The sequence below is a fragment of the Carcharodon carcharias genome, chromosome 6 (genome assembly GCF_017639515.1).
Source record: "Carcharodon carcharias isolate sCarCar2 chromosome 6, sCarCar2.pri, whole genome shotgun sequence".
Taxonomy (NCBI): domain Eukaryota; kingdom Metazoa; phylum Chordata; class Chondrichthyes; order Lamniformes; family Lamnidae; genus Carcharodon; species Carcharodon carcharias.
Window position 1 is genome coordinate 7564863 of NC_054472.1, and position 27707 is coordinate 7592569.

General features: G+C 44.5%; 1 protein-coding gene and 1 non-coding gene across 2 annotated transcripts in view; one reads left to right on the forward strand and one right to left on the reverse strand.

Moving 5' to 3' along the window:
- sntb1 (syntrophin, basic 1) overlaps positions 1 to 26001 on the reverse strand; it is a 153355-nt gene extending 127354 nt beyond the window's left edge. The window contains exons 1-2 of the mRNA XM_041189048.1: positions 25523 to 26001; positions 18442 to 18661 (exon numbers count right to left, since the gene is read on the reverse strand). Coding sequence (XP_041044982.1) covers positions 18442 to 18661; positions 25523 to 25813 — 511 coding nt within the window. The 5' untranslated portion in view covers positions 25814 to 26001. The remainder of the gene's footprint in view (positions 1 to 18441; positions 18662 to 25522) is intronic.
- On the forward strand, positions 9103 to 9221 carry LOC121279472. Its single transcript, XR_005943413.1, has one exon. It is a non-coding gene; the product is annotated as a 5S ribosomal RNA (ribosomal RNA).
- Positions 26002 to 27707: the final 1706 nt, after the last annotated feature.

Here is a 27707-nt window from a genome sequence, read left to right on the forward strand (position 1 = left end):
ATGAAATTAACAACAAATTTAGGCACGAAACTGAACATAAACAGAGTTGATGCCAATCAGAACAGACTACAGCCTCTACATCTGTTGGTTCTTTTATTGACCGTCATCCTGTCCAGTGCTGGAATGTGCTGCTTGCAGATGACCTATCTCAAATTGCATAACTTCAACAACGAGCCATTAATGAAAATCCACTGATTGACACAAGCAAGTGTTCCATATCCGGAGGGGATCGTGGGGCCGCAGCATGAACCTCAGAGACGAGTGAAACAGGGATTCCTGCTTCCTCACATTCCAAAGCTCTTAGTCTGAATATGAAGAATATCATAGTTACAGAATCACAGGCCGGTTACAACACTGAGGGAGCCCATTCAGCCCATCGTGCCTGCACTAGCTCTCTGAAGGAGCAATTTACCTAGTGCCATTCATCTGTCTTCTCCCCGTAACCCTGCACATTCTTCCTTTCCAGATAATAATCCAATTCGTTCTTGAATGACTTGATTGAACCTGCCTCCACCACACTCTCAGGCAGCACATTCCAGATCGTAACCACTCGCTGTGTGGACAGGTTTCTCCTCATGTCACCATTGCTTCTTTTGCCAATTACCTTAAACCTGTGCCCTCTGGTCCTTCTTGATCCTTCCACTAGTGGGATCAGTTTCTCCGTATCTACTCTGTCCAGACCCCACATGACTTGGAACACCTCTGTCAAATCTCCTCTCAGCCTTCTCTCCTCCAAGGAAAACAGTGCCAAACTTCTCCGATCTCTCAGGGTGGTTCGGGCTCCTCACTCGAATCCCCCAGGAGGGTGCAGGGGTTGGAACTTGGATTACTCCATTCTTCCTACTCTTAACACAGTACCGCTCAGTCAAGAGTGAGTCCCACTCCATCAGCCATCCTGTGTTTGCTTAATGCAACACAGACCAAGGACCAAACATGTAATCTCTCTAGTCCAACGAATTAAAGCATAAAAGGATGGAGCATTAGCCACTGATTTTGAAGGAGGTGAGTTTGAATCTAATCGTATCTAGACACAACATTACTTCCGTTATTCAAAATACTGTGGATGCTGGAAATCAGAAATTAAAAAAAACAGAAAATGCTGGATATACTCAGCAGATCTAGCCGCGTGGGAAGAGAAACAGAGTTAATGGCCAGGATTTTCCAGCCCCATCGCTGGGAATGTGGCGGGCTAGCCAAAAGTCCAGCGGTGGGAGGGGCTGGAAAATCCCGGCCAATGGTTCAGGTCAATGACCTTTCTTCAGAACTGGGAAAAGTTTGAGACTTCTTATCTTTGTTCATTCACAGGATGTGAGCACCGCTGGCAGAGCTAACACTTGTTGCCCATCCCTAGTTGCCCTTCAACTGAGCTCTTGTTAGGCCATTTCAGAGGGCAGTTAAGAATCAACCACATTGCTGTGGGTCTGGAGTCACATGTAGGCCAGACCAGGTAAGGGTGGGTTTTTACAGTAATCGATAATAGTTTGATGGTCATCATTACTGAGACTAACTTTATATTTCGGATTTATTAATCGAGTTCAAATTCCACCAGCTACCATGGTGAGATTTGAACCCATGTTGACAGAGCATTAGCCTCGGCCTCTGGATTACTAGCCCAGTAACATTACCATGATGACACCATCTCCCTCCATGTAACAGGTTTTAAGCAAGAACAGGGACACGGAAGGGAGAAGGTGGGAAAACAGAAAGAACAAAAGGGAAGGTCTGTGATGGGGAAGGCAGCAGGAATGATGGAGCAAGGCAAAAGATGATGAAAACGGGACAAGTAAAGAAACTAAATATTGCTGAGAAAAGAGACATGTTGAAGCTTTTCATATAAATTGTTGTTTTCCTCTTATATTGTGAGTTTCTTGATGTGTGCAGGATGAAAAGCTTAGACATGTCTCTTTTTTCAGCAATATTCAAGTTCTTTATTACCAAATGACTAAAGAAATTAAAAATGGGTCTCGGGTAGTGTAAATAGAAATAGCAGAATCATCACCAAGAGCTGCTGACTGGAAAAAAAAACTGGAGCAGGGGTTACTGTCTAAAACTGTTGAACTCAATGTTGAGTGCAGAAGGTCGTATAAAATGCCTCACTGAACGATGAGGTACTGTTCCTTCAGCTTCACTCAACAGTGTGGGAGACCGAGTACAGACAGATCAGCATGGGGGTGAGGGGGAGAATTAAAATACCAGGCGACTGGAAGTTCGGAGTCACTTTTACAGATTGCCCAGTCTGCGTTTGGTCTCGCTGTGTAGAGGAGGCCGCATTGTGAGCGGCGAGTACTGCAGACTCAATTGAAACGAGCACAAATAAATCGCTTTTTCACTCGGAAGGAGTGTTTAGAGCTTTGGATGTTAAAAGTGGAAGAAGTAAAAGAGCAGGAGTTGCATCTCCTGCACTTGCATGGAAAGGTGCAGTAAGAAGAGGAGTAATGCTGGGGTGATTGAGGAGTGGACTGGAGTATCCCAGAGGAAATGGTCCCTTCAGAATGCTGAAAGGAGAGGGGATGATGTGTTTGGTGGTTGCATCACGCTGGAGTTGTTGGAAACGATAGAGGATGATCTATTGAATATGGAGGCTGGTGGGGTGGAAGGTGAGGACAAGAGGAACCCTATCATGGTTTGGGAGAGAGGGGAAGCGGGGGGAGAGCAAAAGCACGGAAAATAGAATGAATACCATGGAGGGGTCTTGTAAACCACAGTGAGGGGGAATGCTCAGTTGAGGGGTAAAGGAAGACATATTGGGAGCGCTAGCATGGATGAAACAAAAAATGTTTCACGTATCCCACAAAGTGGGAGGCATTGCTAGGACCAATATGGGTTCCCATAGCAACTCCCTTTCTTTGGAGAGTTTGAACCAATGGAGAAGTTGTTCAATGTGAGAACAAGTTCAGTCAGACAGAGGAGGATGGTGGTGGATGAGGACTGTTCTACCACTCAAGGTAGAAATGAAGGACTTGAAGACTTTCCTGCTGGTGGATGGAGATATAGAGGGATTGGACATCCATGGTTAAGAGGAGATAGTCAGGACCAGGAAATTGTTAAAGTAAATAACTGGCCAGGTTGTTTTTTCACCTAGTGCCATTTACCATTTTTATCTTTGGCTGCTAGGACATCAAGTTTTTGGACTTTCAGACTGAGTGTTACATCAATATAACCTTTTCTATATTGACATTTACACAACAAGACTTGCACAACCTCTGTCCTGTTGGTCAGAGGATGAACCAAAGTCCAGACAGTTGTAATGGCATCCAGCAAACCCACATAACGTTCACTTTGGGGAGCTCCGAGTTACTGCAAAATAAAACACATGCATTTTGTTGCGATCAACAGCTTGCTGTTTTCTTTATCACACCCTCAAAGTCAGATGTTTTGCTACTAAATCAATGTTTGGATTGTGGGAATGGTGATTGCACAAACTAGTAACCTTTGATCCTCACTTGTTTGGAAGAATTTTATATTCCCAGAGAAACTGGGATTGTTCTCTGGGGAGCAGAACAGGTTGAGGGGAAATTTAATAGAGGCGTTTAAAATGATGAAGGTTTTTGTTAGAGAGTGAAAATGGAGAAACTGTTTCCAGCGGCAGAGGGGTTGGTAACCAGAGGACACAGGTTGAAGCTGATTTGTAATAGAATCAGAAGGGAGGCGAGAACATGCTTTATATAGTGGGACTAAATGTGACTGCTCTTTCAATGACATAAAAACACTCATCAGGACCGGCAGCATCTGTGGGGAGAGATACAGAGTTAACTTTTCAGGTCATGACCTATCATCAGAACTCAGTCATCAGAACTCTTCCAGGTCACAGAATCACAGAGTGCAGAAGAGGCCCTTCGGCCCATCGAGTCTGCACCGACACGTGAGAAACACCTGACCTACCTACCTAATCCCATTCACCAGCACTTGGCCCTTTGTTAATCCAAGCCGGAGTTGGGATTTTATCTGGGTTGCTTCTGTCTCTCTCATAGGAACAGCAAGAGGTCATTCAGACACTTCAGCCTGCTCTGCAATTCAATAAGATCATGGCCAATCTGTGACCTAACTCCATACACCTGTATTTGCCCCATACCCCTTAAAACCTTTGGATAACAATAATTTATCTCAATTTTAAAATTAACAACTGATTGAGCATCAATCATTATTTGAGAAAGAGAGTTCCAAACTTCTACCACTCTTTGTGTGAAGAAGCTTTTCATATTTTCACCTGGTTACCTGTCGGGGGACTGTCTTTGTCCTGATGCCTCAGGCACCACAACTGTGTGCTACATACTACATGGACCAGCAGGTCTTTTCCTGTCGGTTTCTCATATAATCATATTTTATAAAGTTGTTCAATGTTTCAAATTTGCTGTGTAAAAAACCATCAAGAGCACTCACTGAAGGTTGAACATGTTACTGATCATTATGATAGGGGAGAACTCGACAGAGATGTAGGATTCTGATCTGCTATCCAAGAACCACTGAATTCTCAAACTTGTGAGTTGGAATAAAGGCGCTATTGTAAAGTTTAACCAATCTTTGACTACAATCGCACCTTTATCTCAGTTCATTGAACTCAATGCATTTTGCCAAGAGCAGGACTATAACTCTCTATTTACCAGTATTGTTTTGCAGTACAAAGTCCATTTCTCACTATTCGACTTGCTAATCTGGTTATTTAGCTATTTCCCAATTTATATCTGGTTTAAATAACAGGCTGCGAGCTTTTTAAACAGTCTCCAAAGCTCTTTTTAACTATAAACAGGGGTATTCAATGGTTGAATGTGGGGGTGTTCGCATATGATGAGTTTCAGGCCTTAGTTGAACTGTTAGAAGATATTGTTTAGTTCAGATTATGGAGACCCCTTTGTCACATTGCTCAGATGTTTTCACTGTCCACAATACTACTAATGGAAGAAGAGAGATCGTTTTAGTAACATTAATTTGAGGAGGTGATGGCGTAGTGGTCATGTCACTGGGCTAGTAATCCAGAACCCTAGCTAATGCTCTGAGGACCTGGGTTCAGCACATCCACAGCAGCTGGTGTATTTAAATTCCAGAAACTAAAAAGCTAGTCATCAGTAATAACCTTAATATCAGTAACACACCTTAATATGGCTTAGGGTTTCTTCCTTAGATATCTTGCACCAATGATCAAGGCATGACATTGAGCATGGAGAAGTTGGGAGTACCGTATGTAACTGAAGTCTAAGATAAGGAGGAAGGTTTAACATGGGAAAATGAAAGAGCGCATGGAAGCTTAGGATCAACGAATCCAGGATTGGGAGGGGATCAGTTGAGGACTTGTTGAGTTGTTTGTGAACAGCTTTTAATCACTCTATGGCAATGAAATACTGGTTTTGCAGATGTTGGGGGGTGGGGGTGGGGCGTGAACCATTGTTTAGACAGTTGCATAATTGTAATGTTGCTGGACTAGTAAAGCAGAGGCCCGGGCTAATGCTTTGGGGACATGGGTTCATATCACACCATTGCAGCTGGTAGAATTTGATTTCAATTAATAAAAAGTCTGGAATATAAAAAGCTAGTCTCAGTAATGGTGACCATGACAACTATCATAGATTGTTGTAAAAATCCACCTGGCTCACTAATGTCCTTTAGGGAGGGAATCTGCTGTCCTTACCTGGTCTGGCCTACATGTGACTCCAGACCCACAGCCACGTGATTGACTCTTAACTGCCCTCAGAAATGACCTAGCAAACCACTCAGTTCAAGGGCAATTAGGGATGGGCAACAAATGCTGGGCTAGCCAGTGACCCACTTCCTGTGAGAGAATAAATAATAAAATCAATTGACATTATCCATTGACTCCCCCAACATCAACAGCTTTTTGGGGGAGAGAGTTCCAGATTTCCATTCCCAGTTTTGTGTAAAGAATTGCTTCCTGACATCAAACCTGAACAGTATTTTAAGGCTCTGCCCCTTGTTCGGGACTCCCCCCAACACCAGAGGAAATTAGCCTGTGCAGTTAGTTATTCTCTTCAAGTGTCCTGTTGATCAAAGCTGTTGTTGTTTTCATATATGCTACATTTTTTAAAAGTACTACATCAACCTGCAACACTATCACATTACTCTCTGCTGCACACTGATTGCTCCTCCAAAGACTGTGGACCTTGATTTGGAAAGACCAGATGGATACATATTACAAAATGCCTCTTGCCTCTGGGTCAGATTGTTTTGGGTTCAAGTACCCACTCCAAGGAATTGAGCATGAAATTCAGCCTGACCCTCTAAGTGCCAATACTGAGGGAGTGCTGACCTGTTAGAGGTGTCATCTTTCAGATGAGACATTAAACCAAGGCCCATGTCCCCCTCACCTCCACTCTGCCCTCTCAGGTGGATGTAAAAGACCTCATGGCACTCTTTTGGGGAAGAGCAGGGGAGTTTTCCCCAGTGTCCTGGCCAAAGTATTTTACAGCCAATGAAATGCTGTTGAAATGTAGTCAGTGCTGTAGTGTTGAAAATGCAGCAGCTACATTATGCACAGCAAGACAGTCGTGTGATAAATGGCCAGATCATCTGTTTCAGTGATATTAGTTCATGGATAACATTTATTTGCACTCAGGATGTGGGCATTATTCCTCAGGTCAACATCTAGTGGCTATCCCTAATGCCCTGGAGATGCAAACGAGTGGTTTGCTAGGTAATTTCAGAGGCTGCTATGAGTCAGCCACATTGCTGTGGGTCTGGTGTCACATGTAGACCAGACCAGCACAGGACAGGTAAGGACAGCAGCTTTCCTTCCTTAAAAGGACATTAGTGGACCAGATGGGTTTTTACAACAATCGGTAGTTTGATGGTCACTGTTACCGAGACCAGCCCCGACTTCACCTGTGTGTGCTTGACAAAGTCCCGACGTGTTCGGTGCCTTCCCAAATGGACCTTTTCCATTTTGGTCAGTCACAAGCCGGGGTCTCGCATGAGTCGGCAGGGATGCTTTACCTCTTCGGGGATGCTTTAAGGACGTCCATAAAGCATTTCCGCTGTCCTCCTGGGAGTCTCCTGCTGCGACAGAGTTCCAAGTAGAGCAGTTACTTTGAGAGTCTGATGCCAGGCTTACAAGCAACATGTCCCGCCCAGCAGAGCTGGTTTTGAGTGATTAGCGCCTCGATGTTGGCCACGTTGGGTTGGGAGAGGATGTAGCCCTTGGACCACCTTTCTTGCCACCAGATTTGAAGGATCTTGCGAAGGCCCCGCTGGTGGTACATCTCCAATGTTTAGACCAATGTTTAGAGCTTCCTGTTGTAGGTTGTCCAAGTCTCCAAAGCATTAGCACTGCTGCTGGGTAAACCAGGACCTGAGTCTCACTTAGAGATTCTGGTCCTCGGATGCTCTTTTCCTCAGTTGGCCAAAGGCTGAGCTGACACATTGGAGGGGGCGATGATGAATTTCATTGTCTGCTTTCGTCGAGAGGAGGATCCCAAAATATGGGAAATGGTCGACATTTTCCAGGATCTCACGTTGATCTTAATCGATGGGGAGAGCCTTTGTGCTGCAGGAGCTGGTTGTAAGGGGACCTCAGTTTCCTGGGCATTTTGTGAAAGGTCCATTTTTTCGTATGCTTTGGAAGAGTGGACGATGACCTGGAGCTCAGTTTCTGAATGAGTGCACACACAGGCGTCATCTGCATACTGGAGCTCATTAACTGAGGTTAGGGCCTCTGGATTACTAGTTCAGTAAAATAATCACCATGATTACTATAACCACCACTACTAGTTCAGTAACATAACCACTATACTGCCGTACCCCATTTCCGACATCACAACAGTAACTACACTAATAACTATTAGGCAGGTATACAGCTTGCCAGGACTAGGCCTCGAAGGAAAGCCCTTGGCTGAGGTACCGCTCATGGAACTACATCAGGGAGTTGAAGCCTTCAGGGGAGGAGGGCTGGGGAGAAAGTTGGTTCACAAACAAATAGCAAAGTTTCGCAACAGCACCACAGACAAGGAAAAGTAAACCAACGGCAGCATCTCTGCGACTTGAATATGTTAGAGTTAAAATCTGAAGTGGTGACTGCTCTTCATCTCCCTTAATGTCAGCAGCATCAACTCCACTAGTTTCAACCAAACAATAAACAACATTATCCATCTTCCATAGATTGCTTTTTAGTTAATCTAACACACGCCTGGTTAGTTGGAGATGTTTCTCATTGTGCAAAAATTGCCAAGTTACACATTGTTGAATTTCAGTAAATCCAGTTGTCAGCAAATATTGATGCCGAACCACCAACCCCTCCCCAAGATGTCCCTGTTAAACTTTAAGCAGCTCATGGAACTGCACAGCCCAAAGGAGGCCATTCAGCCCGTCATTATTCTGCTGGCTCTTGGAGCAATCTGTTTAATTACTCATTTTCCCCATAGTCCTACAAATGTTTCTTTTCAAGGACCTCACAATTTACTATTGAATCTGCTTCCACACTGCTCTCACCCCTGCCCACACACCCCCTCCACCCATCCACTTCAGGCAGAATATTCCAGATCACAACACCTGCTTTAAAAAAATTCTTATCTGCCCTCCTGCTCTTTTGTCCTCTGTGCACAGACAGAACTGAATACAGCCTCAAAGAGCGTGAGGGCATCGCAAATACAGTCCAATCTTAATGTGGCATTGTTAAGTTTTAATTAGTCAATTTTTTGGCACTGAATTCCCACCTTGTTGACTTTTATACTTTGCATGAATTTGAATGACTGGGTCATTTTATTAAGTGTAAAGCACTAAATTTGGGGGAAATTTTTAACCCAACTATCTGTTGGGAACTGACTGGATCAGTTGTGGCACTAACTTTATACATAGTGTGATTCCAGCCTCAGCTGAAGTCAACACTGGGTGAGTATTTCAGCACTCCTCGTCCAATGGGATTTATTTGATAATTAATATCTACCACTTGGTCATTATTGCTCACAATTAGCTCTTACTGAAGAAAAGCGCTTGGCCTAAATAGCCAAGTGGTTATGGTACTGGGCTTATAACCCCAAAATCAAGAGTTCAAATCTCACAATGGCAAACTATAAAAAAACAATTTTTGTCAGTCGAAATAGCTCAGTTGGGAGAGCGTTAGACTGAAGATTTAAAGGTCCCTGGTTCAATGCTGGGTTTGCCTCCGGCCATACTAGTCTGAAAACGCCAGATCTCGTCTGATCTCGGAAGCTAAGCAGACTCAGGCCTGGTTAGTACTTGGATGGGAGACTGCCTGGGAATACCAGGTGCAGTAGGCTTAAGCTTGGCCTAAATAGCCAAGTGGTTATGGTACTGGGTTTGTAACCCTAAGATTAAGAGTTCAAATCTCACAGTGGTGAAACAATGTAACTTTATAAGCTTGGCCTAAACAGCCAAGTGGTTATGGTACTGGGTTTGTAACCCCAAGATCAAGAGTTCAAATCTCACAATGGCAAACTATGAAACAATGTAACTTCATCTAAAACAGATGGAAACAGGTTTTGGGCTTGGCCTAAATAGCCAAGTGGTTATGGTACTGGGTTTGTAACCCCAAGATCAAGAGTTCAAATCTCACAATGGCAAACTGTGAAACATGTAACTTCATCTGAAACAGATGGAAACAGGTTTGTACTCGAAAGAGTATCAAGAGTTCAATTCTCACAATGGCAAACTATGAAACAATGTAACTTCATCTGAAACAGATGGAAATGGGCTTATACTCGAAAGAGTTACTGAAGAAAAGCTCCTTTGCAGTTGGACAGCTCATATCCATCATGACTTTGATTAGCAGCAAAGGGAATTTTAAATAGGGTTTTTGTGTAAATATCGGAGTCCCTCGGTATGTGGGAGCCCTTCAGATGTATCATAAAATGACATTCCGCAATCTTAATCAGTTATCTGTATCTGAAAAATGTTTAGCCTTGGATATTTAAATGTAAAATGCTTTAGATAATGTCAACCTGCATCTGTACATCTTGCGATAAGATCCACTAACAAAGGGGCGTATCTCATTAAAAATGTTCTGTGAAGTCTCACAAGCAGAATTCTACACACCGAGCTTGTTTGTCAACTCTCAGGCCTACTTAAAAAAAAACAATAGTCAGTCAGCCAGCCAGCCCTGACTGGTTCCACTCCTGGACTTGTGTATTCAATAGCATGAGTGAGGGAAGAGAGCGTCTTCCTCTCACCTCTAACCATGCCAGTTTAAACTTTGGTATCTTATTGTAATCTTTCCAACAGATATACACATATAGAATGATGGTGAACATTCCATTGTTTCTATGTCCATATATGGTCTTTGCCTCTTTAACAGAAACAGCTGCCTGGCTTGAATTTATAACTGAAAGATTTTGTGTTCATCATTTACAATCTTATGGAACAGAGGGTGATGGTGCCATTGCTGGCTCTTTGAAAGAGCTATCCAATTAGTCCACTCCCTCTGCTCTTTCCCCCAAACCCTGCAAATGCTTCCTTTTCAAGTATTTATCCAATTCCCTTTTGAAAGTTATGAAAGAATTGCTTCCACTGCCCTTTCAGGCAGCACATTCCAGATCACAACTCGCTGTGTAAAACAAATTCTCACCTCGCTCTACCCCTCCCATCACATTCTTTTGCTAACTATCTTAAATCTGTGTCCTCTGGTTCCTAACCCTCTTGCCAGTGGGAACAGTTTCTCCTCAATAAAACTCTCATTATTTTGAACACTCTCATTAAATCTTCCCTTAACCTTCCTCTTGAGAACAATCACAGCTTCTCTCAGTCTCTCCACATAACTGAAGTCCCTGGTACTGTTCTATTAAATCTCCTTCACAACCTCTCCTTTTTAAAGTGCAGTGCCAACCTCACTATCAATTAAGTAAAACAACAAAGCATTACTCTGACCTTCGGTTTCTGCTCAATGTTGAGTTACACTGGGAAGCCACATTGAGAAAGAAGCAATTTAGTTTCAGGATCTCTTTCTCAAACTTATAAACTTGCTCACACACAAATAAAAGAAGTTGCATTTCTATAGCACCTTTCACAACCCCCAAGCCATCCTGAAGCGCTTTACAGCCAAAGAAGTGTGGGTGGAAGTTGTCTGAGGTGGAGATCTGCCCAGACTGCTCTGTGACTGTCTTCAAGCAGGGGAGTGCTCTGCACAAAATGTATTATGAACTCTTGCGAATAAAGCCGCTGCAAAGTCGAGGGCTTTCAATTAACCCCAGAAAGTGGTGAAGAGACAAATGGAAATATCATCTTACACCAGCTCCTCGATGGAGCCATTAAGTTTCACTAGGTCTCTGAGGGGAACCAGGGCGTACAGACGTCACTGCATATGTGCTTGGTGACATCATTGACACATGCGTAGAGGGCTACTGGCAGGCTGATGCTGACCACAGCAGAGCAATGTCAGTGGTTTTCTGTACATGTATGGACCAGTGTGCACACACAGACGAGTAATGATGGCCATTTTGCGTGGCCATCTTGCTTATCCAATGTTTATCAAAAATTGCTACTTATTTTAGCACTAAAGGAGCACCCTAATGTCCGGTGCTGGTAAAATATGGTTCACATTGTGACTGCAGCAGGTTCTATAGAACCAGGCACCCAAGCAGAATACAGAATCCCTCCTGCTGAAAGTATTCCGATAACATCTCTCATTAAAAGATTACATGGTCGATTCTGTCATCTGGTGCTTCCATTGAGGAGCAGCACTGGAGGGAACACCGGCTGTGATTCTTCCCTCCATACTGGAATCCCATTTTTCCAGGATCTTATCTTTCTTGTAGGATTTCACTAGAGTAATTCAGGAGAAACAGTTTCCACTAGCAGGAGGAACAGTAACCAGCGGGACATGGATTTAAGGCAATCGGCAAAAGAAGTAGAAAGGGGGACGCAAAGAATTATTTTTACACAATGCCATGTGATCTGGAATGCGATGCCTGAAAGGGCAGTGGAAGCAGATTCAATAGGAATTTTCAAAAGTAAATTGGATAAATACTCGAAAGGGAAAAAATTGCAGGGCTATGGGAAACGAGTGAGTCTGATTAATTGAATAGGCCTTTCAAAGGTACAGCACAAGCATAATGGCCTCTTTCTGTGCTGTATGTTTCAAATGATTCTTTTGGAGATGTGACTCATTCCATTTACATAAAAAGCTTTGCTCCTTAATTCACTGCCACATCTTCAAATCTGGAAAATGGGTGACATTTAAATATTGCTTTCAACTAGTGGTATTCATTAGTAATAAGCAAAACCACAGGGGACTCAATGGTGCTGTAACTTTTAATGCAATAATCCTTTGTTGGAGAAAGGTGCAGGAGTCATTGATATAGGTTGTGATTAACATTAATAAAAGGAGGTTGCCCTTTGAACTCAGCCCATTTAAAACTTTACTCCAAAAAAAATCTCACTTTAGATTTAGCTGAAAGAGATACTGTCAGTGGGCAATTGGAAAACTTTTTCATTGTTTGCAAAGGACATAAAGTGAACATACAATCTTAGACCTTTTGAATCATACAGCACTGAAGGAGGCCATTTGTCCCCTTTGTATATGTGCCAGCTCTTTGAAAGAGTTATCCAATTAGCCCCACTCACCTGCTTTTTGCCCATAACCCTGCACATTTCTTTTTAAGCGTTTATCTAGTTCCCTTTTGAAAGTTATTACTGAATCTGCTTCCACCGCCCTTTCAGGCAGCACAATCCAGATCACAATAACTCACTGTGTAAAGAAATGTTTCCACATGCGACATCTGCCTTTGAACCGTGTCCCTCCGGTTACCCACCCTCCTGCCACTGGAAACTGTTTCTCCTTATTTACAGTGTTCAAAGTGGGAAGTTACCAGTCCACCTCCGCCACCACTGCTCACCAAACCCAATGACCATGTTTAATGAGTCCCGCACCTTTCCTGAATGGAAAATATGTCGTTGCTAATAGAAGACGATGGGTAGTGCATCTCCTCAAGTTGGTCTGAAAATAGGCCTGTTAAGTGGCATCATTGGTGTCTAACAGATTAATACACGAGAGGAAGGAGAGGACAATCCACTTGACTAATGTCACTGGAAGATAACTCCTAGATTCCCTAGCTTTATAAAAATGAACTCAGGGCAGCCATCCAAATATATATTTATACCTAGTGACATTGCACATTTTTAAAAAGCACCACTGAAGTGTCACATTGAATCATAGACTCGTTTGGCACAGAGGGGAGGCCATTCGATCCATCGTGCTTGTTCTGGCTCTTTGAAAGCACTATCCAATTAGTTCCACTCCCCCGCTGTCCCCATAGCCCTGCAAATTAATCCTCTTCCAGTACATGTCCAATTAGCTTCTGAAAACTTTTATGGAAACTGCTTCTACCATCCCTTCAGGAAGCGCGTTCCAGATCTTAACACCCCTGTGTGTGTGAAAACATTCCTCCTCATTTCCCCTCTGACTCTTTTGCCAATTATTTTAAGTCTATAGCCTCTGGTTAGTGAGCCACTTGCCAGAGGAAACAGTTGCTCTCTGCTTGACATGAGAGCTTCCTTTCCCAACTCCAGCAAGCAAACATTGAGACAGCATGAAAAGTAGCAAAAGAAACAGGAGATCCTGGAGTTGGGCCAAACACTGAAGTGGAAAAAACCGGCAAATGATGCAAAGGAACCTGCCGATAGTGACAGCATTCGTGGGTGGCTGGAAAGTTGACCAAAAAAAACACCTGCCAATCTCTATTGCCAATAGTGTGTGTGTGCGAGTGTGCACGCATAGTAGTGCGTGACCTTCTTCCGTGTGCACGTGCACAAGAGCACGCATGCTTGCGTATGTGTGTCCATGTGCATGTGAGCACGCGTGTGCCAGCGTGTGAGAGTGCGGGTTTGCGTGTGACCGTGCCTGATTGCATGTGAGACAGGGGGTGGGTATGTGTGTCTGTGTGCGCATGTATGCGTAAGTCCGTGCGTGTGCGTGTGTGTGAGAGAAAGGAAAGAAAGGAACAACACTGCAAACTAGCAACAAAAGCAGAATCTGCTTCTTCAGATGGTTTTCAATTAGCTTGCTTAGTAGAAATAGTGATTCTCGTTTGAAATAACGTAACAAACAGGTGACATTTAAATGGCTTAACCCCAATTCATTATTTAACTGTTAACTAGCTGTGGCTCAGTGGACAATACTCTCGCCTCTGGATTAGAAGATTACAGATAAGCACCACAGTGTAGGGATTTGAGTGCGTAATCTAGGCTGACAAGTGCCGTACCGAGGGAGTGCCGCATTGTCAAAGGTGCTGTCTTCAGATAAGATATTAAATCAAGACCTCGTCTGCCCTCTCGGATGGATATAAGAGATCCCATGGCACTATTTGGAGAGCAGAAAGTAAAATGGAAAAAGCAGTACCAGTGCTTTTTGAGCCTACGCTGAATTAATTAAAGAGAAAAGATTTTCTACATTTCCTACATTACAGCAGTGAGTTCACTTACCTCACTGGCTGTAAAGCACTTTGGGATGTCCTGTGGTCATGGAAGGAGCTATAAAAATGCAAATTCCTTCTTTATATGTAGGGGAAGTCCAAAACAAGGTGCAGTAAACAGAAGATAGTCACGAATAAATCTAATAAATCCAGTAGGGAATACAGGAGAAACTTCTTTACCCAGAGAGTTGGGAGAATTTAGAATTTGCTATTACAGGAGTGGTTGAGGTGAATGATATAGATATGTTTAAAAGTTATTTTTTAAGCTTTCATGTATGCTGTTGTTGTTGGCTAGGCCAGCATTTGTTGCCCATCCCTAATTACCCCTTGAGAAGGCGGTGGTGAGCTGCCTTCTTGAACCGCTGCAGTCCACCTGGTGTAGGTACACCCACAGTGCTGTTAGGGAGGGAGTTCCAGGATTTTGACCCAGTGACTGTGAAGGAACGGTGATATATTTCCAATTCGGAATGATGCGTGGTTTGGAGGGGAACTGCAGGTAACTGCATAAACACACGAGGGAGAAAGGAGTAGAAGGATATGCTGAGATGAAGGGGGAGATGAAGTAGGGGTGGGAAGAGGGTCTGTTGAAGGGCATCCACCTGAAACTTTAACTCTGTTTGTTTCCATTGATGTTGCCTGATCTGTTGAGTATTCCCAGCATTTGCTGATTTCGCTTTTACGTAGGATAGGAGGAGACGCGTGTTGAACATAAATATCAACATAGACCAACTGGTTTAGATGGCCTATTTCTATGCTGTAAATTCCATGTAATTTGATATAATTAATTGGTTTTTTTTTAAACATAAGGTCTGCTACAGTGTCTCGCACCAGCAGGCTGTTTTACTAAAGGGATTATGTTCAAAATACCCACTGAACAATGTGATGGAATCTGCTGGCAATATCAGCTTATAACAGGAGGAAGCATTGAAAGCATGAGTATTGTTAAGATGACTCTAATGTTTTAAATATTTCTCCTTGGCTGTTTGCCTTCATAAAATGCAGCGTAAAGCAATCTGAAGTACAGAATAAACAAGCTTCCTCTCACTAAAAACAATAAAAAATTTCATATCAATCAATACTTGCATTTATGGAGCTCCTTTCACACACTCAAACACCCTAAAGCACTTTACAGCAAATTAAGCATTTTTTGAGGTCCAGTCACTGTTTCAACATAGGAAACCAATTTGTGCGCAGCAAGCTCTCACAAACAGCAGTGGGACAACAATAATCAACTGGATTTTCATGCAGTTGATTGAAGTATAAATATCGGCCACTCCTGCTAATAATCTAGGTCTTCAACACAGTACCTGAGAGAGAAAACAGGACCTCAATTTCACCTCTCATTCGGAAGACATTCTGACAATGCAGTGCTCACTACTGCACTGGGAGTGTCGGCTTAGGCTCTGTGCTCAGGTCTCTGCAGCAGGACTGGAACCCACAACCTTCTAAACTCAGGAGGTGAGAGTGCTACCCACTGAGCCACAGCTGATACTAACTATCACTAGCAGCACTTTATAAATAGCTCGATAATATGCTCTCCGTGCCATCATTGAAAGTGACTTTCAGATCAGCAGTAGCTCAATTTTTCACCAGCCACTGTATGAGTGGCAATTGATTGGGGATTTTCTGTCCCTGGAATTTAAAGGAAAAACAATCAAAAATGATTTTAATTTCACAAAATAAGCCTTTACAATCAACTGTGCTTTCTTTGCCTTTCTTTCTCAGTTCAAATGCCCAGAGTCTAATGTAGCACTGAAGTGCTAACCACTCTTGGTTTGTCATTTAAACTACAGTAATCAGCCTGATTGTGCAGTAGACATCTTAAGCACCATGCAGAGATAGCATTGCTTCAATTGCCACTGGCTTTAATGCTGTAGAGCAAGGCTCACAAGCCAGATCGGAACCCATCAATCACGGATCACCAAGCCATTCCACCTGATACCTGCCCAGTTCTTGCAATGCTGACAAATTTCTGCTCAATTTTGAAGAAAATAGGTTTCCACATATGAAAGCATTCTCCAGCTTATCACTTCACAGCGAGAGGTCTCGTGGCCCAGTAAGTAGCGTCTCGGCCTGCAAACCAGATGCTCTGGGTTTGAATCCCACCCCAGGACTTTCATTTATTCAATCACGGGCTGAGGGCTTCACTGGCTGGGCCAGCATTTATTGCCCATCCCTAGTTTCCCTTGAGAAGGTGGTGGTGAGCTGCCTTCTTGAACCGCTGCAGTCCACCTGGTGTAGGTACACCCACAGTGCTGTTAGGGAGAGATTTCCAGGATTTTGACCCAGCGACAGTGAAGGAATGGCGATATAATTCCAAGTCAGGATGGTGAGTGGCTTGGAGGGGAACTTGCAGGTGGTGGTGTTCCCCATGTGTCTGCTGTCAATGGTCAATGGCCAAGGAGGGTGCATTCATAACCAGGCCAAACAGGTTGATTATCAACCTGCAAATGCTCCTAATACACCTATGGCAGGGGGTAAGAGTGGGAGAGTCTCCTGGTTAGCCATGCTTGATGTGGAGCGGTGTCCCTTAAGCTATAACGACAGGCTGGTGAGCTGTCCCAGGGAAAAGTAGCCATGGCAACAGACATAAGCATGTGCTTTGTCGGCCTCATGTGCCACTCGACACAGGAAATATCCAAGTAATTATCATTTCACAGTGCCCTCACACACCCTGGGATCCCACTTGCAAAAAACATTCCTAGGAGTTGCTGAGGTCAACAAAACACTGGATTTGAGTCTACAATTAGTCAGCTGTAAGGAGTTTCATTATAATATGTACATGACACTGCACGTACAACAATGCAAACTGGAATTTGGATCAGTAATGGCTCCACAGAGGATTCCATTACTTTCTTTCAAATGAACTACCATTATCGTTTATCTCCAAATAAATGTGACACAGCAACTGTCACAATGAAGTCTTGTTATCATGGACACCTGAACCATAATTAGTAAGTAACTAAACTAGTTATTTAAGCAGTTCTGTTGAAGGGTCATGAGGACTCGAAACATCAACTCTTTTCTCCTCCGCCGATGCTGCCAGACCTGCTGAGTTTTTCCGGGTGATTCTGTTTTTGTTTTAGTTATTTAAGTACCTTCGAGGTAATCTACTTTTTTTGACCTATTAGAATTTTACTGCACATTATTAATCAATAACTTAACGGTCAGCAGCAATGTCTGAGGTTTATTTAAAGAGATTTCACAATGTTGCTCTGTGGTTAATAATAGTCAGAAACTGACTACACTGTATTAATTCTGATCCTGCTGCAGTTAAGTGGACAGCACACTCACCCGAGTTAGAAGGTTGTAGGTTCTAGAGACTTGAGCACAAAGACCAGGCTGACACTTCCAGTGCAGTACTGAGGGAGTGCCTCACTGTCAGACATGCCATCTTTCAACTGACATGTTAAACTGATGCCCCATTTACCCTCTCAAGAGGATGTAAAAATTCTCACAACGCCATTTTGAAGCAGGGTAGGTGAGCTATTCCCTCGTGTCCTAAACAGTATTCATCCCTTAAATCAAAAAAATCAGATGATATGGTCCTTATCCCATTTCCATTTTGGGATCTTGCTGTGTAAAAATTAGCCACTGTGTTCCCCACATTGCAACAGTGAAAACACTTCAGAAAGTACTTCCTTCACTGTAAAGAGCTTTGTGACACCATGTCATTGTGAAAAGTGCTACACAAATACAAGTCTTACTTTCTCAGACATTCTACAGTGCTCCTGGTGCTGGCGAGATATTTTACAAACCTCCTAGTAAATAATTGGCCCCAACTAATGGAAAAGGCAGCCCTGAAACTGCTCAACTTACTCAGCCAATCCTACAAACGTTTCACATGTTGGGTAAGGGTCGATAAAAAACAAACCTCCATAATTGCACCGATGATATTTCCTTATTCGTAACAACAACCCAACAGGTCACTTCACAAATAATTAAAGATTTTAAAAAAAATTGGATGAAAACAAACCTCCCTCAGATGCGATCCCATTGCCAACTGGGAAGAATTAAAGAAACACTGACTTGCATTTGGCCAGGTATTGCTCAGAATGAGAAAGTGCTAACTCACCCTCCAGAAGGACTTCTTTACCAGCTCTCTTCAACACTTGCACTGCCTCATCGTGTGTCGCATCCCTTAGGTCCACTGTATTCACTGACAAGATGGCATCACCCACATATAAAGCCTCAGTCTTGTCGGCTGCTAGACCTTTAAAGATCTTCGAGATCAGGATCGGCATCTTATTTTCCTTGCCTCCCTTGATGCTGATCCCCAGGCCCCCGACCTCTTGCTTGAAGGAGAAAAGAAGATGGCATTACCTTGAGGGATCAGTGAAGATCACAGTCACATCCTCCCTAACAGTGCAACCCTTCAGCCGCTGGAATTCCACAGCACACCAACATATGCCTATTCATTAAGATAAAAGCAAAATACTGTGGATGGCGGAAAGCTGAAATAAAAACAGAAAATGCTGGAAAACCTCAGCAGGTCTGACAGCGTCTGTGGAGAGAGAAACAGAGTTAATGTTTCGAGTCCGTACGACTCTTCTTCAGAGCTCCGAAGAGTCATACAGACTCGAAATATTAAAAAAAAAACAAAAAAACTGCGGATGCTGGAAATCCAAAACAAAAACAGAATTACCTGGAAAAACTCAGCAGGTCTGGCAGCATCGGCGGAGAAGAAAAGAGTTGACGTTTCGAGTCCTCATGACCCTTCGACAGAACTGTCGAAGGGTCATGAGGACTCGAAACGTCAACTCTTTTCTTCTCCGCCGATGCTGCCAGACCTGCTGAGTTTTTCCTCGAAATATTAACTTTGTTTCTCTCTTCACAGATGCTGTCAGACCTGAGTTTTTCCAGAATTTTCTGTTTTTATTCCTATTCATTACCCACTCCAGTTCTGTGCTTGGGTTCAAGTCCCACCCCAGAGGCTTGAATACAAAATCTAGGTTGACATGAGACTCAAGTGCAGTACTGAGAGAGTGCTGCACTGCCAGTGGTGTTAAACCAAACCCATTTTAACTCCTGCAGCTTGCATTTATATAGTGACTTTAAATGTAATAAAATTTCCCGAGGTGCTTCACAGGAACAATTATTGAACAACATTTGCCACATGCGCCGCCTAAGTCAATGATAGGGACAGTTAACCAAAAGCTGAGTCAAAGAAATAGGTTTTAAAGAGTGTTTTAAAGGAGGAAAGAGAAGCAGAGAGGTTTATAGAGGGAATCCAGAGCTTGGGGCCTAGGAAGCTTAAGGCACAGCCACCAGTGAAGGAGCAGAGAAAATTGGGGATACACAAGAGGCCCGCGTTGGAGGAGCCCGGGGATCTTGAATGGTTGTAGAGCTTGGAGGAGGTTGCAGAGAGAGGGAAAGGAGAGGCCATGGGGCCACTGCTGTGTGACAGGGCACTCCAGGACAGCTAGATTAACCCAGACAGTGGAACACAGGCAATGGACACTGCGCCTTCAACTCAATTCTTGCAATTCTTTTTCAAAAATGATCTGTGTTATTATTGTGCTATGTGGGCACAGGAAGAGCACTAATTGAGGTTCTCTCTGATGTTAAGTTATTCAAGAAAATGTAAAGCCCGCAGAGACCAAGAACAAACAAGTTACTTCGGCCCTTCAATCGACACTGCTCCCATTGTGACCCCTGGCATGGAAACCACAGTGTGTGAAATGTACTCTCACTCATACTTTCAACTGCAAATGTACAATGTCTTTGGAAAATACATAAATGTGTGCGCAAACTCTTAAAGTGTAATATGTAAAAATGCAGAATTATAGGAGTTATCCACACACCAGGATTTCATCAACAAGATTGAAAAAGCACAAATAAAACACAAGGGGTTCCAGTACTGATTCATCAGAAAGATTAAGTTTTGAGAACAAGTTGCACAGACTAGACTTCTATTCCCTTGAGCATAGCGATCTGGAGACATCGATAAGATAGACACAGAAAATTTACAGGTGGCCATTCAGTCCATAGCATCTGCGCTAACCTAAAAAGAACTATCCAGCCTAATCCCACTTTCCATCTCTTGCCCTGTAGTCCTGAAGCTTATGGCACTTCCAGTGCATTTCCAATTATTTTTCAAATACAGTGCAAGTTTCAACCTCTACCATCCTTCCAGGAAGAGAGTTCCAGATCCCTGCTACCCTTTGGATGAAAAAATTCCTCAACTCCCTCCTAATCTTTTGGCCTTAAATTTGTGCCCCCTGGTTATTGACCTCTCTGCTAACAATCTAAGTAGGTGCTTCCTAACCACTCTAAGTCCCTCATCATTTTATGGACCTCAATAAGACGGAGAGAAACTATTTCCTCAGGTGGTGGTTGGAGTGGGCCCGGGGGTGGTGGTGGGGGGGAGGTGGGGAGGTGGAGGGTGTGGGGTGAAGTCCACAACAGGGAGGCAGAACCTTAAGATATTGATCAGGAGTGATGTCAGGAAGCACACAAAATCTGTAATGGAAACCTGGAACTCTGTGCCCCAAAAAAGCTATTGATGCTGGGGGAGTCAATGGATGTTATTTATTTTTTCCTGGGATGTGGGCATCACAGACAAGGCCAGCATTTGTTGTCTGTTCCTAATTGCCCTTGAACTGAGTGGCTTGCTCAGCCATTTCAGGGGGCAGTTAAGAGTCAATCACATGGCTGTGGGTCTGGAGTCACACGTAGGTCAGACCAGGTAAGGACAGCAGATTTACTTCCCTAAAGGAGGTTAGCGAACCAGATGGGTTTTTTACAACAATGGATGATAGTTTCATGGTCACCGTTACTGAGACTAGCTTCGCATTCCAGATTTTATTACTTGAATTTAAATTCCACCCATGCCCCCAGAACATTAGCCTGGGTCTGGATTATGAGTCCAATGACATTACTACTGCGCCACTGTCTCCCCCATTGATAGACATTTGCTGGGTAAGGATATTAAGGGATCTGGAACCAAGGTGAGTAGATTAGATTGGAGTTAAGATACAGATCAGTTATGATCTAATTCAAGGCCAATTCCTTGAATCCTCCTTTGCCCCATCAATGCTGGAATCTGCATCAAAATAACAAATTCCACAAGTATAGATATAGATTTTAAATTAAGGCAGATTGTACGAGGGCCTTTGTACTGACTGGAACATGTTTAATACAATTCTCTAGTAGCCTACTTTTAAAATGGGATTATTATGCTTTCAGAAACCTTCCCATAAAATTTCTGTTGCTTGATCTTTGATTTTATAAGGACTATAATCAAGTGAAAAACAAGTTTGGATCTTTCCAGCATGATAATAAAGTATCTGCGACTTTATCTTTCTCTTCTGGTGAAAACTGGGTGGGGGGAGAGGATGGGAGGAGGGGAGACATTAAGATAATGTGCTCCAATTATCACTCCCTCCAACCTCACTTCCTGCCCTCTTTAATCTGCTGATAGGATCTGATAATGTCTACTGGATCTGCAATATTACCCTGAGGCCTGGGTGAGGAGGTGCACTGTTGACTTCACCAGCACCCCCCCCAACACCACCCTGAACCCTCAACCACACCAGCCAAACCTGCCAGGGGTGCAAAACTGATCTAAACCCGCAACCAGATCCTGGAACCAGCCTCTCAGGAGCCAGATCTTAGGCAGAACAGGTCCACAAGGTTAAGTTTTGAAGTTTTATTTTAGGCTTCCTTGTGAGCCAGCACAGACAGGAATTCTCCCCAGTTCCCTTGCCCTGGGCTACCCTGCTCCCAGCCTTTGACTGATCCTTCTCGCCCACCCCTCTGGACGTCAGCCAACTTCACCCCAACCTCCCCTGAACCCTGTTAACAGCCTTCACCCGCAACCACCCCACCCATCCCCACCCCACAACCCCATCTCAGCCCTGAGCCTTCCTCCCATTGACTACTGTTCACAGACTCCCACCTCCAACTGCAGCCTCCTATCACTAGCTATCTCTCCTAGGATCACAGGAACAGGGAAGAGGCCATTCAGCCCATTCTACCATTCAATGAGATCATGGCTGATCTATGACCCAACTCCAGATACCCACTGCACCCCCCCTCCCTCCCTGCCCCCCACAAGTGGCTGAAAGTTTCTATTTACCCTGTCTGTTCCCCTTAACATTATGAAAACTTCGATCAAATCATCCCTTACCTCTCCTGCCACTAGCCGAACCCTCCTCCCAGCTGAGCTGGGTTGTCAATGTACTTTTGGGTGTTGGCTGCATTTCTGCAGAGATTTACCAAATTGAGACCATTCTCCATGTCCCCTAGCTGGATTCATTGGCCATGTCTGGGCTTCTCCACCCACCCCTCCAAACCCTGCCTGCTCTGTAAAAGTTGAGGCCTTTCAGTGTGTAAGTAAATAGGGCCCATCGTTTGTATAACAGCATGTCAGCCTATGTCTGTATACAAGTTCCTTCTCAAACTTAATAACCACAACCTGCGCCATTGGTTTGCTCTATAGTCCCTGGCTGTACGTTATGTGAACTGTTGTAACTTCCTTTGCAATCATTGTCTCCTTGAGCCTAGAAGCAGAAATCACTAAATGTGGAGATAAATAACAGAAATATTTGCAACAATAAGTCAAGAAAATTCTTTAACCGTTCGAAGTTTTTGATTGAATTAACAAATACACTTCATCCAAGATCATTAACAAATCCTCTATGGATGCTGTACACATTTTCCAACTTTCCTATATTAGCGTTGGTGAGTGGTAAATAGAGGAAAAGCAGCACAAACTATTTAATTGGGCTGGTTAGCTCAGTTGGCTAGCTGGTTAGTGTGTGGGTCAGATTAATGTCAACAGCACAGAGTTCAATTCCTATTCCAACCGAGGTCATAGAGAACCCATGGTAAAAAAAAAATCATGGCACTTTGCTAATGACTTGGTGAATAATCACCAAGGACCTGACTTTAGGCAGCAAACTTGAGTGTTTAGGTTATTAACCTAAACCCAGAGGTCTGGACTTGTAATCTAGTCAAACACAAGTTCAAGTCCCTGTTTAAAAAAGATAAATCTGAAAATTAAAATGTGGGGTCAGTAAAAGTTGCCATGAAGCTGTTGGATTGTTGTAAAAATGCAACTGGTTCACTAATTCCCCTTTGGTGGGCGGCAGGGGGGGCGGAGTCTGCCATTTCTTACCCCCTCTGGACCTATAGGTGACTCCAGTCTCACATTCAACTGCCCCCTGAAATGGCTGTTCAAGAATGTGGTCCATTGCCACCTTCATAGGGCAATAATGCCCAAGGGTGATGGAAAATCTTACCCAAGCACTACATTGAGCTGGCTGTGATTACCAATGCAGTTATTTTTTTGAAACTAATGTAAATGACATTGGATGTTATGGGCGCTTTGTCAATGCAAGTCAACTTATAAATAGATGTGGAGATTTTTTAATTCATTCACAGGATGTGGGCATCACTGACTAGGCCAACATCTATTGCCCATCCCTAATTGCCCTTGAGAAGGTGGTGGTGAGCTGCCTTCTTGAACTTCTGCAGTCCATGTGGTGTAGGTACAACCACAGTGTTGTTAGGGAGGGAGTTCCAGGATTTTGACCCAGTGACAGTGAAGGAACGGCCAATATATTTCCAAGTCAGGATGGTTTGGAGGGGAACTTACGGGTGGTGGTGTTCCCATGTGTCTACTGCCCTTATCTTTCTAGACAGTAGTGGTCGTGAGTTTGGAAGGTGCTGTCGAAGAAGCCTTGGTGAGTTCCTGCAGTGCATCTTGTAGATGGTACACGCTGCTGCAACTGTGCGTTGGTGATGGAGGGAGTGAATGTTTGTGGAAGGGGTGCCAATCAAGCGGGCTGCTTTGTCCTGGACATTGTCGAGCTTCTTGAGTGTTGTGGGAGCTGCACTCATCCAGGCAAGTGGGGAGTATTCCATCACACTCCTGACTTGTGTCTTGTAGATGGTGGACAGGCTTTGGGGAGTTCGGAGGTGGGTTACTCATCGCACGATTCCTAGCATCTGACCTGCTCTTGTAGACACAGTATTTACATGGCTGGTTCAGTTTCTGGTCAATGGTAACCCCCAGGATATTGATAGTGGGGTATTCAGCGATGGTAATGACATAGAATGTCAAGGGACAATGGTTAGATTCTCTGTTGTTGGAGACAGTCATTGCCTGGCCCTTTTGTGGTGTGATTGTTATTTGCCACTTGTCAGCCCAAGCCTGGATATTGTCCAGGTCTTGCTGCATTTGGACATGGACTGCTTCAGTATCTGAGGAGTCGCGAATGGTGCTGAACATTGAACAATCATCAGCGAACATCCCCACTTCTGATGTCTGTTTTTAAATCCAACTGCTCTTTACAGGTGGAGATCATTCAGCACTCTAAGGGTTAACTACTTGACTAGGTCTTGTGAGATTTCCAACTGTGGGGATTTGCTGTTGCACTTTCGCAGCAGAGGGAGTGTTAATCATTACCGTGCACAGAGTCTGTTTTAAAACGTGTGTGTCAAACACGTGAAGTTTTTTTAAAAAAAAATTGGGACTGCAAACTAATCCCGAGCAGAGAATAAAAGGTCAGAACGAGAGAAGAATAATAGCCAAAGTAGAGATCCCTGTCCGGGTTAGAACTCGCTGGGAATGCGGAAAGAATCTATCGGCCGAATCCCGGAACACGGTCCTCCTAACTCTGTTTTAAAAATGTGCTCTCTTTGGAACTTGTCCCCTGCTCAAACTTACTCCCCAAATCCTCCACTGAGACGGAGACCGAGAGAGAGAGAGAGAGAGAGAGATCTCGCCACAAGCCTGGGCTCAATCCCATATTAGTTGCGAAACTTTGGCGGTTCCTGTTTGGGAAGGAAAGTTTGATGCGGCCAGAGTGACCAAATAATTAAAACCTGCAGCAATGGCGTGGTGAGGTTTCCCCGTTGCTGGATTGTCACTGGGTTAGACATGGAACTAACAGGAATACAAACACACACACACACACACAGACAGAGAGTGAGTGACAGCTCATGTCAAATGTAAGCGGGACAAACACTCCAACTTTCTACTCATGAGGACCAGCAGCTCGCAACTGGTTCCACCGCAGTGCTAGAGTCAAACATTAAAAGTAACAATTAAGAGAGGCATTAACTCAAAAAGGGGGGGCAGGGGGACTGTAGGGACGACTAACTGCTGGTCCCCTTCCGCAGCCCACACTACTGACTGAGGGCAGTACCTTGACGACCCTGACGCTTCTCTTCTTGTTGCTGATGGTTTCGGGGATGTGTTCGGGTCGCTCGGTGAAGGCATTGCGGACCCCGCTGGCGCTGGGGCTCCGGGAGCCTGGTTGCGGGCTCTGCGAGCGGGCTCCGTTGGTCAGTCCGTTCCAGGCGGCGGCGGTGTGTCCGGGCTGGTCACAGCTGAGTATAAGGCTGTCCTGGCTCAAGGTGGCCAGCACACGATGCCAGCTGTCCCTGACTAAAACTTCCAGCAGTCCACTTCTCTGTACCCTGCTGACTAACGCCATCTTTGTCGCATTCTTAAAATACCAAATGTCCAGAAGTTTAAAAAGCTGGGGGAGAGAGAGAGAGAGAGCTGCAAATCCTGCTTTCACTCTTTCTCTCTCTCTCTCTCTCTCTCTCAATGCCAACACATTATTTCACTCAAATCGTATCTGGGGTGGGGCGAAAAGGACAAGTTAGACGGCAAAAAAAAAAATAATATTCTCCACCCACTTTCTGCTGTGTTAGCAGAGGGAGTGTGTGTGTAGGGACTGAGGGACAGACAGACAGACAGACAGACAGAGTGGGCGTGGAGCGAAAGGAAAAGATACATCTTCCTCACTGGGGATAAAAGACCCGGTCTCCTCCCCCCTACCCCCACCCCCACCCCCGGTTTCTGGTCTGGAGTGTGGACCATCGCGCGTGAATTTCAACTTGAAATTAACCCGGGAAATCCCCGAAATGAAAGGAAGGTCGGAGGGATTGATCATTGGATTCAGTTCTCCAGGCGTTTTGTTTTGAGTGGCAGTACCTGAGAGTGTGTTTTGTGAGTGAGGGAGGGAGGGGTGGTACCACCACCAAAGGGCACCCAGACCCACTTCAGTGGCCCCCATGGAACCCACAAGAACAGAAAGAGCTGAAAATTCAGCAGCTCTGGGCAGCGTCTGTGGAGTTAGCGGCATTTCCATTCCAATTGTCACTCTTATTCAGGACTGAGGTGAGGTAGGGATGTGTCATGAGCTTTCCGGGGCAAAAAAAAAAGCACTGACCCTGATCACGGCCATGGACTTGCATTAAAAAGGTAAGAGAGTTGGTCAAATTGAAATTCCACCTTAAATAAGCGCCCCCGCCCCATCCAGGAGTGTAGGAGAACTGGGACGCTTTGTAGTGCACGTAAAACAGACACCCATAGTTCAGGCACAATGTAGCGCTCTGCTCTCCACAGTCAATCAGCCCCTAACACAAAGACAATGAAAGAAACATATTTCCCGGAAAAAGCAGAGAATTGTTTAACATGAAAAGTTTTTTTTTCTGAAGATTTCCGATTGTCCACACCGCCTACCGCATCGGGAGGGATGATGACTTTGACCAAGTTGGAGACTTCTCCCTGCCCAGCTTTGGAGGCGCAGTGCCGTCTACGGAGGAAATGGCGACACCAAGTGGCGTTAGGAGAGACGGCGCCTGAACCGGGGGCTGGAGAGAACCTGAAGGACCGGGGGGGTGGGGGTGGGGGTGGGTTTGGTGGGGTGTAGTAGTAGGGGTAAGGTTGGTGGAATAGGGGCGGGGTGGGGGTGTAGGTGTTAGATGGGGGGGAGGAGGGGTGGGGAAAGGGGATGAGGGGAGTGGGAGTGAGGGAGGGAGTAATGGTAGGAGTGGGGTAAGGGAGTGGGCGTGGGGTGATGTGGGGGGATAGTAGAGTTGGGGCTGGGGTGGGGGGGTGGAGTCATGGTAGGAGAGGGGTGGGATTACTGACCACCTTGGAGTATTGGGCCAGATCTTCCAAAGCCAACAGTGGCAAATGTCGAGGCGTCCATCACTGTTGCCTCCATCAGAAATCCTGATGGGAATTGCCTGGGAAGTTTAAACTTCCAGTGAGTTGATTTGCATTGCCCGGGACTCTTCACCAATGTCTCTTACACCGAACTCAGTGTCGGAGATTTGGGCTGGATATGTGCTACTTACCCAGGTAATTATCCTAGAATGGTTACATTGTTCAATCTCTGGTGTAACTTAGTGAATAACAATGTAACTCAATCCACCACCACCCACACCCCCAACCACCATCCGGACCAACTACCCATCCCTGACCCGACTGCTCACCCCCTGACCTTCCAACTTGACCACTCACCCCCCCACTGTCCTGACCCTATTTAAACTGAATAGTGGGGGCGAGGGATCAAATTTGGGAAGATGTGATAA